The sequence below is a fragment of the Bos indicus genome, chromosome 8, assembly GCF_029378745.1.
Source record: "Bos indicus isolate NIAB-ARS_2022 breed Sahiwal x Tharparkar chromosome 8, NIAB-ARS_B.indTharparkar_mat_pri_1.0, whole genome shotgun sequence".
NCBI lineage: Eukaryota > Metazoa > Chordata > Mammalia > Artiodactyla > Bovidae > Bos > Bos indicus.
In genome coordinates, this window is record NC_091767.1 from 78,886,066 (window position 1) to 78,899,512 (window position 13,447).

Below are 13,447 nucleotides of genomic sequence, written 5' to 3' on the forward strand. Positions count from 1 at the left end.
AAGTACTTATTGAGCTCCTACTAGGTGCCAGATACTGTTTTAGCTATCTATTTCCCTGACTGAATACAAATTCTTGCTCTTCTCGAGCTTACATTCTAATGGGGGAAAATGAAGACTCCCAGAAGACCAATGCTTTTGTCCAAAGGCACTTCAGTTAGAAATAGCACTGGCATGTGACACTTCCCTGGGTCTGGAAGATCTTCTGGAGGAGGAAATGGCAACTCACTCCAGTATTCTTGTCTGGAGAATTCCATGGACAGAAGGTCCTGGCGGGCTACAGTCCATAGGGTCACACAGAGTCAGACATGACTGAGCAACTAAACAACAAGAATATTCTACACTTAAGAGTTCTTGAGGTTCTGTGTTACCACATTGTCTGGTCTAACACAGAATTGCTAAGTCACTTCAGTCGTGTCCGACTCTGTGCAACCCCATAGATGGCAGCCCAACAGGCTCCCCCGTCCCTGGGATTCTCCAGGCAAGAATACTGGAGTGGGTTGCCATTTCCTTCTCCAATGCATGAAGGTGAAAAGTGAAAGTGAATTCACTCAGTCCTGTCTGACTCTGAGCAACCCCAAGGACTGCAGCCTACTGGGCTCCTCCATCCATGGGATTTTCCAGGCAAGAGTACTGGAGTGGGGTGCCATCACCTTCTCCAAACACAGAATTAGAAACATTGAAATAACTAAGAAATTATGAATAGATTTGTTTTTTATTTTTGTGAATGTTATTTCAAATTCAGTCATTAGCTCTGACATAACATTACCCTCTCTTAACAAAAATCTTTTAAAATGTTTTATTTCCTCCAAATAAGACTAATGAAATATAAAATCTCTCCAAAATATTAGAATGTTGAAGGAGAGAGAGCGAAAACCCATTCATGGGCTGATTAAAGTTCTCATTACTGAAGACAATGCAATGGCACCTAATGAATTATATATAAGTAAATAAATGAAAATGAAAAATGATGAATATGACTACTATTAAATCATTTGTATCCAGTAATGAGAAGCTTAATCATGCATGGATATGAGAGTTGGACCATAATGAAGGCTGAATGCCGTAGAACTGATGCTTTTGAACTGTGGTGTTGGAGAAGACTGTTTAGAGTCCCTTGGACTACAAGGAGATCCAATCAGTCCATCCTAAAGGAGATCAGTCCTGAGTATTCATTGGAAGGACTGATGTTGAAGCTAAAGCTTCAATACTTTGGCCACCTCATGTGAAGAGCTGACTCATTAGAAAAGACCCTGATGCTGGGAAACAGTGAAGGCAGGAGGAGAAGGGGACGACAGAGGATGAGACAGCTGGATGGCATCACTGACTCAATGGACATGAGTTTGAACAAGCTCTGGGAGATGGTGAAGGACAGGGAAGCCTGGCGTGAGGCAGTCCATTGGGTTGTAAAGAATCAGATGTGACTGACTGAACAACAACAACAACAAAATCATTAAACGCAATGGCACCAGTGATAACCCTAAACTGGAAATTACACTAAAACATTGTTGTGGTTTAGTCACCAAGTCATGTCCGACTCTTAAAATCCCATGAACTGTATGTAGCCCACCAGGCTCCTCTGTCCATGGGAATTTCCAGGCAAAAATACTGGAGTGGCTTGCCGTTTCCTTCTCCAGGGGATCTTCCAGACTCAGGAATCGAAACCCAGGCTCCTGTGCTGCCGACAGTCTCCTGCACTGCAGGTAGATTCTTTACCCATTGAGCCACCAGGGATCACAAACAAATGGCTTCAAAAGTCAGGCAAGTAACATGAAATGATTGAAGCAGATTGTAAACAGTAAGAGACGAAAGTGAGAAGTGGGGACTGTGGAAAATCAGCAAGCATATTTTCCTTCTAAAGGGGATGGTAATTTGTTGTCCTAAGGAAACAAAGGCTCAGTATTACAGGACAAAACTGCAGCATTCGTATGAAATCTCCATTATCTTAAGTGGAGGTAGTTTCAGCTTTTAAAAACAAAGCATCAGATGTGATGTTTCCCTTATTAAACCTATTAAAAGCCCACATAAGAAAAACTAAATTTGTAGCATACTCAATTTAACCAAATAAACATGATTTACATTACCATTATATCTCTGGTAAAAGATAAAAACAGAGTGAGGCTTAACTAGGTGGAAGTTAACTATATTTCTTTGTGTTTTAAAAGAACACTGAAATTTTAAGATAAGAATAAAACCAACAACACTAAAACATAAAAATGAGACTTACTTTGGGTTATCTAAGTCATATACCACTCGATCTATGATATCACTCTGATGTATTAGCCTCTCAATATCTTGGGCAATTTTTGTTCTGAAATCATAAAGAAGTTTGACCAAAATTCATTATTATATGCTAAGGCAAGAAGTTTGACCAAAATTCATTATTATATGCTAAGGCACAATTTTCCTCCAAGTAAATTTTGAATAAAAAAATATAAAATGATAAAAATTCTTAAAATAAAAATTATCATCCCTCTACATATATGTGTACAAAATAAATCAGTACATAAAATTTAGACAAAAATCAATATTTTAAAAGTCTAAGTTCTAGAAAAATAACCAGCACAAGGCCAATAGCTTTATTTAAAAAACCTTTAATGACTATATGCTTTTCTATATAGAAAATTCTTAATCTAGCATTATATAATTAGGCATATTTATTTTTAGTTTTTTATTTTACAAAACTAACTCATCACTGACACAGCAGTCTATCAAGAAAAAACCAAGCATCAAAGGATTATGATATAAATCCTTGATTTAGAGTCAGTGTCCTAACTTTCAAATAGCAAATTCTTTCTACAAAAGCAAAACTTTTAAAAAGCTAAAATTATAGTAATAAACAAATCAAAAATTTATATCACCCAGATCTTCAACAATGAAAGACATGGCACTTACATATACTCAGATATGCCACACCAAAAAATACAAGTATTCAAGTATGGTGAATGACTAAAAACATCCATTTGTCAAAACCATTTATTAAATATTAAATTTATGAAATACCTACCATAAATGTATAAAAAATTAATACTTACAAAAGTTTGCAGTTTTTCTTAAGAAAAATGGTATTAAAAGGCTGATATAACATCTCAGTTCTACAGCAACATTCTGCATTGTAAAACAAGATAAAAAAGCTCGATACCCACAGGGCCAGCACGTGATGTACCTGAGGAGGCCTGCTGGGGGATGCTGTGGAAAACGGGGGAACACAGGATCTGTCTAAACACAACAAAATGCTGCCAGGTAGGAAGAGACATTAAGGGTGCAATACCAAATTTACAAGAAACAATGGAAACTTGGATCACTACGTGGAGTCTCTCACATGTTAAAGGCTGGGGATCTATTAAAAAATAAAAACAGGGAGAACAAGATGGCAGAGGAGTAGGTGGACATGGAGTACATCTCTCTCCACAGATACATCAGGAATACACCTTCAGACACAGAAGGGCATACAGAACACCAGCTGAGAGCAGACAGGAGTACCTGACCAGAGGAAACAAATATATAGACCCACACAAAACTCGGTAGGACAAAGGAACTAGGGAGAAAAACAGGAGTGTTAGTAGGACTGGAACCCCCCCTTGGAGGGTGGGGGAACTGAAGCAGGGGTCTGATCCCCACATCTGGGCAACAGAGTCAGAGGAGAAACATTTAAGGCTGAAAGTGAAACAGCTGATCTGTGGCAGCCTAAATGGAACGCAGTCCTTGCTGCAGCCATACATACTCCAGACAGGGACATAGATCCCCTGGAAGGTACAGCGGCTGGGAGCTGGAGTTCAGGGATTGTGGAGCAATCCCAGGGCAAGGGGCTGCTGTTGACTGCTGAGAGACAGATTGAGGGTATGTAAGGGAGGAGATTGTGGTGGGAAATGCCTGTGGAGGAAAGCCGGGCAGCCATGGAAGCAAGGCAATACTGCTGAGTCACGTGTAGGGGGTGGAGCCATCACCATAGACTCTCTCTCCATAGGTGCCACCATCAGCAGCTGAACAATAGAGAGGCTGGCCCATCAAACGCCTGACACACTGAACTACAGAGTCGGACCCCACCCCAGGGTGCCCCTTTAAGTGCCTGATATACTGATCTACAGAGTAGAATCCCAGCCAAGGGGGCCCTGAATGGGCAGAGCTACAGAGAAAGACTGGCCAAAGAGGCCTTCTGATCAGCTACTGCTACTGCTAAGTCACTTCAGTTGTGTCTGACTCTGTGCCATCCCATAGACGGCAGCCCACCAGGCTCCCCCATCCCTGGGATTCTCCAGGCAAGAACACTGGAGTGGGTTGCCATTTCCTTCTCCAATGCATGAAAGTGAAAAGTGAAAGTGAAGTCGCTCAGTCGTGTCCGACTCTTAGCGACCCCATGGACTACAGCCTACCAGGCTCCTCCATCCATGGGATTTTCCAGGCAAGAGTACTGGAGTAGAGTGCCATTGCCTTCTCCGATCAGCTACAAGAGGCTGGAAAAAAGACTGATAGGGCCATAACTCCTATGGCGGAGGCAGTCCATGTTCCTGCACACTTGGCGCCACCAGGGTCCCCACAAGCCAAGCAGCTGCATCACCTTCATGCTCAACTCTCACTGGGGCAGAGCTGCCACAGGCAAAAAAAAAGTCTTGCATCTAAGTGTGCAGGGTTGCTTCAGTAGTGTCCGACTCTTTGCAACCTTGTAGACTGTGGCCTGCCAGGCTTCTCTGTCAGGCCTCCAGGCAAGAATACTGGAGTGTATTGGCCAATACTGGTTGCCATACCCTTCTAGAGCACTGTATTTCCTGCTGCCCTAGCCGCCAACTCCTCTGAGTACCCGGTGCTGTCGGAACCCCTGTGACCCAAGCAGCTGCACCATCTCCACAAGTGGCCCTCACAGGGGCAAACTCAAGTCCTCCAGGGCAGCCTCGGGAGCAAACTCCAGTGAACAACCCACAAGTAGAAGTGGAAATGAAATCACGATTGAAACCCAGGGGCAGTGTGACTAAGGAAGAAGACCCAAAACTTCCCACCAGCTGTACAAACTACAGATTAAATCCACACAATCAACTAGGTAGACTCTGTGTCTATGGAATATATAAAAGGTTACTGAGAGCTCCCACAAAAGAAAATGCACTAGTTCTGATAGCTGTGGACATTTAAAGAAGACAGAGGAGTAGGACCAGATTAGACTCTGAGCTGCCCCCAAAGCAGGTCCAGAGATCAGCAGTGTTGGAGGGCATCCTAGGGAGGTGAGGTGGACTGTGACTCCCAGTGAGGGAAAGGACTCTGACAGCAGTGACTCAAGAAAAACAATTATTATTCTTATGTTTTGACTTGTTCTGTAGATTCTTTTGGTTTTTTCTTTTTTTCCCACTATGCTATAGTTGTCAATTTTATTGGCCCTATGAAATCTAATTAAGCTTTTGAGCTTTTTCTTTCTCAGCCACATTTTTTATTGTTGTTATAAACCCCTGCCTCTACATTGGGCTTTAGCAGTTCTGGGAAGTTTCCCTTTTTTTTTTTTTTTCCTTTTCTCTTTTTTTAATTTTTCAAGCCTATTATTACTTTTTCTACACTTAATCCTTTGTTTGCTTTTTCTACTGTTCTTTTGCCCTTACATTTAATCTTTAATGTATACAAATCTCCTTTATCTACCTCTATTTAACTTTGCATATGTATTCTTTCTTTTTTTTCTTTCCTCTCAACATATGTTAGTTTTATTTTCATTGCTTTCTTCCCCACTTGGCACTTTGCTTTAGTTTTGTTTTCCAGTTTTTGCTTTAGTTAGCTTTGTCCTGGTAGACGTAATTTTTGGTTTTCTTTGTTCACTGGGTCAATCTATTGCACTTTATTTTTGTTGGACTGTTTTGACTTTGTTCGTGGGTGTATATGTATATGTGTATAATCCATTATTTTAATTATTATTTGCCTGATTTTGTAACTGACATTTGTCTGGGGTTCATTTTGGTTCCTCATTTTTTGATATAATCTCACTTAATGCCATAACAAAACACTTGTAGAATCTTCGTTCCTGACCAGAGATAAAGCCCTGACCCTTTGGAGTGGCAGCACTAACTCTAAGACCCTAGATTACCAGAGAACTAACCATAGTGAGTATCATATAGAACTCACACAAAGGAAACCACTTGAATACAAGACCCAGCATCACCCAACCACCAGTAGGACCCTGTGCAGGACACCTCATCTAGACAACAAATAAAACAAAAATACAAACCCAGCCATCAGCTGACAGGATTACCACCTTACTCAGCCTTGCCCATCAGAGGAAAAACAAACAAGCAAACAAAAACTCAGCACAAATCTCACCCTATACAAAGCCTACACAAACCACTGGACCAACCCTAGCGGGGCAGAAACCAAAAGGAAGAAAGAATTCAACTCTGAAGCCTGGGAAAAGGAGACCTCAAACACAGTAAGTTAAAAAAATAATAATGAAAAGGCAGAAAAATACTACACAAAGAAGGAACAAACTAGAAACACAGAAGTCCAAATAAATGAAGAGGAAATAGGCAAAGTACCTGAAAAAGAATTCAGAATGATACTAAAGATCATCAAAAACCTTGAAAACAAAGTGGAGAAAATATAAGAATCAATTAACAAAGACACAGAAGAATTAAAGAATAAACATACAGAGACAAACAATACAATTACTGAAATTAAAAACACTCTAGAAGCAATCAATAGTAGGCTATTTGAAGCAGAAGAACGAATCAGTGAGCTGGAAGATAAAATGGTGGAAATAACTTCCAAGAGCAAAACAAAGTAAAAAGAATGAAAAAAACTCAGGATAGTCTCAGAGACCTCTGGGACAATGACAAATGCAACAATATTTGAATTATAGGGGTCGCAGAAGAAGAAGAGAAAAACAAAAAGGTATGAGAAAATTTTTGAAGAGATTATAGTCGAAAATTTCCCCAACATGGAAAAGGAAATAATCAATCAAGTCCAAGAGGCATAAAGAGTCCCATACAGGATAAACCCAAGGAGAAACACGCCAAGACACATGCTAATCAAACTAACAAAGACTAAACACAAAGAAAGAATATTAAAAGCAGCAAGGGAGAAGAACAAGTACCATACAAAGGAAACCCCATATGCTTAACAGCTTATCTTTCAGCAGAAGGGAATGGCAGGATATATTTAAACTGTTGAAAGGGAAAAATCTATAACCAAGATTACTGTACCTGGCAAAGATTTCATTCAAAATCAATGGAGAAATAAAAAGCTTTTCTGACAAGCAAAAGTTAAGAGAATGCAGTATGACCAAACTGGCTTTACAACAAATGTTAAAGGGACTTACATAGTCAAGAAATACAAGAAAAGAAAAAAGATCGACAAAATCAACCCCAAACAATTAAGAAAATGACAAAAGGAACATATATATCGATAATTACTTTAAATATAAATGGATTAAATGCTCCAACCAAAAGACACTGACTGGGTGAATGGATATAAAAACAAGACCCATTTATATGCTGTCTACAAGAAACCCACTTCAGACCTAAAGATACATACAGTTTGAAAGTGAGAGGATGGAAAAATATATTCCATGCAAATGGGAAGCAAAAGAAAGCTGGAATAGCAATCTTCATATTAGACAAAATAGACCTTAAAATAAAGAAGACTACAAGAGATAAGGAAGGACACTACATAATGATCAAGGGATCAATCCAAGAGAAAGACATAAAACTTGTAATTATCTATGCACCGAACATAGGAACACGTAAGTACATAAGAAAAACACTAAGACATAAAAGGAGAAATTGACAGTAACACAATAATAGTAGGAGACTTTAAAACCTCCCTCACACCAATGGACAGGTGATCAAAACAGAAAATAAATAAGGAAACATAAGTCTTAAATGGTATATTAGATGAGATGGATCTCATTGATATTTATAGGACATTCCATCCAAATGCAGACAAATACACCTTCTTCTCAAGTGCACATGGAACATTCTCCAGGACAGACCACATCTTGGGTCACAAATCAAACCTCAGTAAATTTAAGAAAATTGAAATAGCATCAAGCATTTTTTCTAACCACAATGCTATGAGACTAGATATCAATTATAAGAAAAAAACTGTAAGAAACACAAACACATGGAGATTAAATAACACGTTTCTAAATAACCAACAAATAACAATACTGAAGAAATCAAAAGGGAAATACAAAAATTTCTAGAAACAAATGACAGTAAAAATACAACAACTCAAAATCTATGGGATGCAACAAAAGCATTTCTAAGAGGGGAGTTTATAGCAATACAATCCTACCTCAAGAAACGAGAAAAATATCAAACGGACAACCTAACTTTACACCTAAAACAACTGGGAAAAGAACCAAAAAACAAAACAAAATTAGTAGAAGGAAAGAAAGCACAAAAATCTGAGCAGAAATAAATGAAAAAGAAATGAAAGAAACAAGAGTAAAGATTAAAAAACTAAAAGCTGGTTCTTTGAGAAGATACAGTTGACAAACCTTTAGCCAGATACATCAAGAACAAAAGCGAGAAGAATAAAATCAACAAAATTAGAAATGAAAAAGGAGAGGTTACAACAGACAATGCAGAAATACAAATGATTATAAGAGACTATTATGAACAACTATATGGCAATAAAATGGATAACCTGGAAGAAATGGACAGATTCTTAGAAAAGTTCAGTCTTCCAAGACTGAACCAGTAAGCAATAGAAATTATGAAAACCCAATTTCAAGCATTGAAATTGAAGCTGTGATCAAAAATCTCCCAAAAAACAAAAGCCCAGGACCAGATGGCTTCACAGCAGAATTCTATCAAACATTTAGAGAAGAGTTAATGCCCATCCTTCCAACTCTTTCAAAAAATTGCAGAGGAAGGAACACTTTCAAACTCATTCTACAAGGCCATCATCACCCTGATACCAAAGCCAGACAAAGACAACACAAAAAAAGAAAACTACAGGCCAATATCACTAGAACATAGATGCAAAAATCCTCAACAAAATTTTAACAAACAGAATTCAGCAACACATCAAAAAGCTCACACACCATGATCAAGTTGGGTTTATTCCAGGAATGCAAGGTTTCTTCAATATATGCAAATCAATCAATATGATACACCATATTAACAAATTGAAAGATAAAAAGCATATGATAATCTCAACAGATGCAGAAAAGCTTTTGACAAAATTCAGCACCCATTTATGATTAAAACTCTTCAAAAAAATGGACATAGAAGGAATCTACCTCAACACAGTAAAGGCCATATATGATAAACCTACAGCAAACCTTATTCTCAATAGTGAAAAACTGAAAGCATTCCCCCTAAGATCAGGAACAAGACAAGAGTGTTCACTTTCACCACTATTATTCAACCTAGTTCTGGAAGTCCTAGCTGCAGCAATCAGAGAAGAAAAAGAAATAAAAGGAATATAGATTGGAAAAGAAGTAAAGCCCTCACTGCTTGCAGATGACATGATACTGTACATAGAAAACCCTATAGATAGCATCAGAAAATTACTAGAGCTAATCAGTGAATTTAGCAAAGTTGCAGAACAAAATCAATACACAGAAATCACTTGCATTTCTATACACCAACAATGAAAAAGCAGAAAGAGAAATTAAGGACTCAATCCCATTCACCATTGCAACAAAAAGAATTAAATACCTAAGAATAAACTTACCTAGGGAGACAAAAGAACTATACACAGAAAATTATAAGGCACTGATGAAAGAAATCAAAGATGACATAAACAGATAGAGAAATACTTCATGTTCCTGGGTAGGAACAATCAATATTGTGAAAATGACTATACTACCAAATGCAATCTACAGAATCGGTGCAATCCCTATAAAATTACCAATGGCATTTTTCACAGAACTAGAACACAAAATTTCACAATTCATATGGAAACACAAAAGACCCTGAATAGGCAATGCGGTCTTGAGAAAGAAGAATGGAGCTGGAGGCATCAACCTTCCTGACTTCAGATTATACTACAAAGCTATAATCATCAAGACAGTATGGTACTGGCACAAAAACAGAAATACAGACCAGTGGAACAAGAAAGAAAGCCCAGAAATAAATCCTTGCACCTATGGGCATTTTATTTTTGACAAAGGAGGCAAGAATATACAATGGGGAAAAGACAGCCGCTGCTGCTGCTGGTGCTCATAGACGGCAGCCCACTAGGCTCCTCTGTCCCTGGGATTCTCCAGGCAAGAATACTGGAGTGGGTTGCCATTTCCTTCTCCAATGCATGAAAGTGAAAAGTGAAAGTGAAGTCACTCAGTCGTGCCCGACTCTTAGCGACCCCATGGACTGCAGCCTACCAGGCTCCTCCATCCATGGAATTTTCCAGGCAAGAGTACTGGAGTGGGTTGCCATTGCCTTCTCCGTCCTATCACCATACACAAAGATAAACTCAAAATGGATTAAAGACCTAAATGTAAGACCAGAAACTATAAAACTCTCAGAGGAAAACATAGGAAGAACACTTGATGACATAAATTAAAGCAAGATCCTCTATGACCTATCTCCTAGAGTAATGAAAATAAAATCAAAAGTAAACAAATGGGACCTGATTAAACTTAACAGATTTTGCACATTAAACTGTAGCAAGGTGAAAAAGACAACCCTCAGAATGGGAGAAAATAATAGCAAATGAAACAACAGACAAAGGATCAATATCCAAAATATAAAAGCAGCTAATACAACTCAATGCCAGAAAAACAAAGAACCTAATCAAAAAGTGGGAAAAAGACCTAAACAGATATTTCTTAAAAGAAGACATACAGATGGCTAACAAACACATGAAAAAATGCTCAACATCACTCATTATTAAAGAAATGCAAATCAAAACCACAATAAGACATCACCTCACACTGGTCAGAATGGCCATCATCAAAAAGTCTACAAACAATAAATGCTGGAGAGGGTGTGGAGAAAAGGGAAAGCTCCTGCACTGTTGGTGGGAATGTAAATTGATATAGTCACTATGGAAGATGGTATGAAGATTCCTTAAAAAACGACGAATAAAACGACCATATGACCCAGAAATCCCACTCCTAGGCATATACCCTGAGGAAACCAAAATTGAAAAAGACACATGTATCCCAATGTTCATTGCAGCACTATTTACAATAGCTAGAAGACAGAAGCAACCTAGATGTTCATCAACAGATGAATGGATAAAGAAGTTGTGGTACATATACACAGTGGAATATTACTCAGCCATAGAAAGGAATACATCTGAGTCAGTTCTGATGAGGTGGATGAACCTAGAACCTATTAGACAGAGTGAAGTGAGTCAGAAAGAGAAAGATAAATATCATATTCTAACGCACATATAAGAAATCTAGAGAAATGGTACTGAAGAATTTATTTACAGGGCAGCAATGGAGAAACAGACATAGAGAGCAGACTTATGGACATGGGGAGAGGGTGAGATGTATGGAAAGAGTAACATGGAAACTTACATTACCACATGTAAAATAGATAGCCAACGGGAATTTGCTGTATGGCTCAGGAAATTCAAACAGGGCTCTGTATCAACCTAGAGTGGTGGGATGGGAAGGGAGATGGGAGGGAGGTTCAAAAGGGTGTATACATACACCCATATGTATACCTATGGGTGATTCATGTGGAGATTTGACAGAAAACAACAAAATTCTGTAAAGCAATTATCCTTCATTAAAAAAATTAATTAAAAAAAAAAGACAATCTTGGCTCCACAAGAAAAAATAAATGAAAACAAAACAAAACTCTCTGCAAGTGAAACCAAAATCATTAGCAAGCTGAATATGGCCTAGAGGTCACTGGTTTTCAACTTCTGAAACTGTATTTTAGGGGATATAACTCCCCATTTATATGTGCGACCCCATAGACGGCAGCCCACCAGGCTCCCCCGTCCCTGGGATTCTCCAGGCAAGAACACTGGAGTGGGTTGCCATTTCCTTCTCCAATGCATGAAAGTGAAAAGTGAAAGTGAAGCCGCTCAGTCATGTCCAACTCTTAGCGACCCCATGGACTGCAGCCTACCAGGCTCCTCCGTCCATGGGATTTTCAGGGCAAGAGTACTGGAGTGGGGTGCCATTGCCTTCTCCCTCCTTTACCTCAATCACCTATTAAAATATATTGCTCTCCAGTCAAAACAAGTATTTTCCAGGTACCCCTGGGGACTATAACCTCAAACTTACTAACATTCAACATTCATCATCAAAGAATAGCTCAGAAGAAAATAATTTGAGCAAGGCAATCTGATAAATGTGCAGTCCACTCAGTATAGTTAATACTCAAGAGTTCACATGATATATGGCCAAAACCAAAATTGTAGTTTTGTTAGGTTTCAGCCAATACAGAGCAATACTTACGAAAAACAATTTAACACACTCACTGCCATATTTACTTTACCATAAGGATATCATAGGATATTGTTGTTCATTACTTAAGTGTTCTCTAAGGGTCCACAGAAGATACTCTTCATAAGTATGGTATAACCTCATATATATGATCACTACATATGAATAAATAACAAGACAGGCTCATGACCTAGACCAGGATGACTCTTGGCTCAGTCATTTACTAGCAGTGTAACCTTGGATAGTTACTCAAGATTATCCTAAGCTTCAGCATACTCTGCCATTAAATAAGAGAAATAATCGCTATTTCCTCATAGAGCTGCTACACTGTTAAATGACATACTTTAATAAGCTTATAAACACTGCATAACAAAGTGTTTTTTACTTACTTCGGTATCTGGCCCATAAAAAAAAAATCAATATAAAAGTTATCTGCTACTGACACTATAATTATACTTCTCTACTGTCATCTCCATTTCAGAAATACTTGAACCATTCTAAACATGGTAAGACTAAATCCAAGGTTCTGCTTTCGTATTCTGCTTTTGCCACAATTCCTTCACCTACTTTTAATTTTAAATTTCTGAATACTACTACTACTACTACTTACTACTAAGTCGCTTCAGTCGTGTCCGACTCTGTGCGACCCCATAGACGGCAGCCCACCAGGCTCCCCCATGGGATTTTCCAGGCAAGAGTGCTGGAGTGGGTGCCATTGCCTTCTCCGAAAGTAGTAATTAACTGAATGAATGAGGGATGTGGGGTGTGTTGAAAGGAAGAATCTTCGTTTTAGACTTTTATGTAGTATTTGATTTTTGTACCATGTCATCAAATACTACATAAAAGTCTAAAATGAAGATTCTTCCTTTCAACACACCCACATCCCTCATTCATTCAGTTAATTACTACTTTCCTTCCACAGCACCTTGATTATTTTATTTCATAATACATCTTATACCTCTTTCCATTAGTACACTGTTTTTTTGTGTGTTTGTTTTTTAATCACTGCAAAGTATTCACAGAATGGATATACCATAACTTATTTGACTGGTCTCTGATTGATGTGTTTTGGGACATTACCCACCACAAATTCCATATAATAGTTGACAAACATTTGTAGGC

The 13,447-nt window shown here is 38.4% G+C and overlaps 1 protein-coding gene across 4 annotated transcripts in view; it reads right to left on the bottom strand.

Moving 5' to 3' along the window:
• The window catches only part of AGTPBP1 (ATP/GTP binding carboxypeptidase 1), a 193,296-nt gene that overhangs the window by 62,064 nt on the left and 117,785 nt on the right, over nucleotides 1-13,447 (bottom strand). For 3 of the 4 annotated variants that reach the window (XM_019966503.2, XM_019966504.2, XM_070795061.1), the window contains one exon: nucleotides 2,225-2,308. The exons of the other annotated variant lie outside the window; for it this stretch is intronic. In XM_019966503.2, the coding sequence (XP_019822062.2) occupies nucleotides 2,225-2,308 (84 nt within the window). The remainder of the gene's footprint in view (nucleotides 1-2,224; nucleotides 2,309-13,447) is intronic. 4 annotated transcript variants of the gene reach the window in all.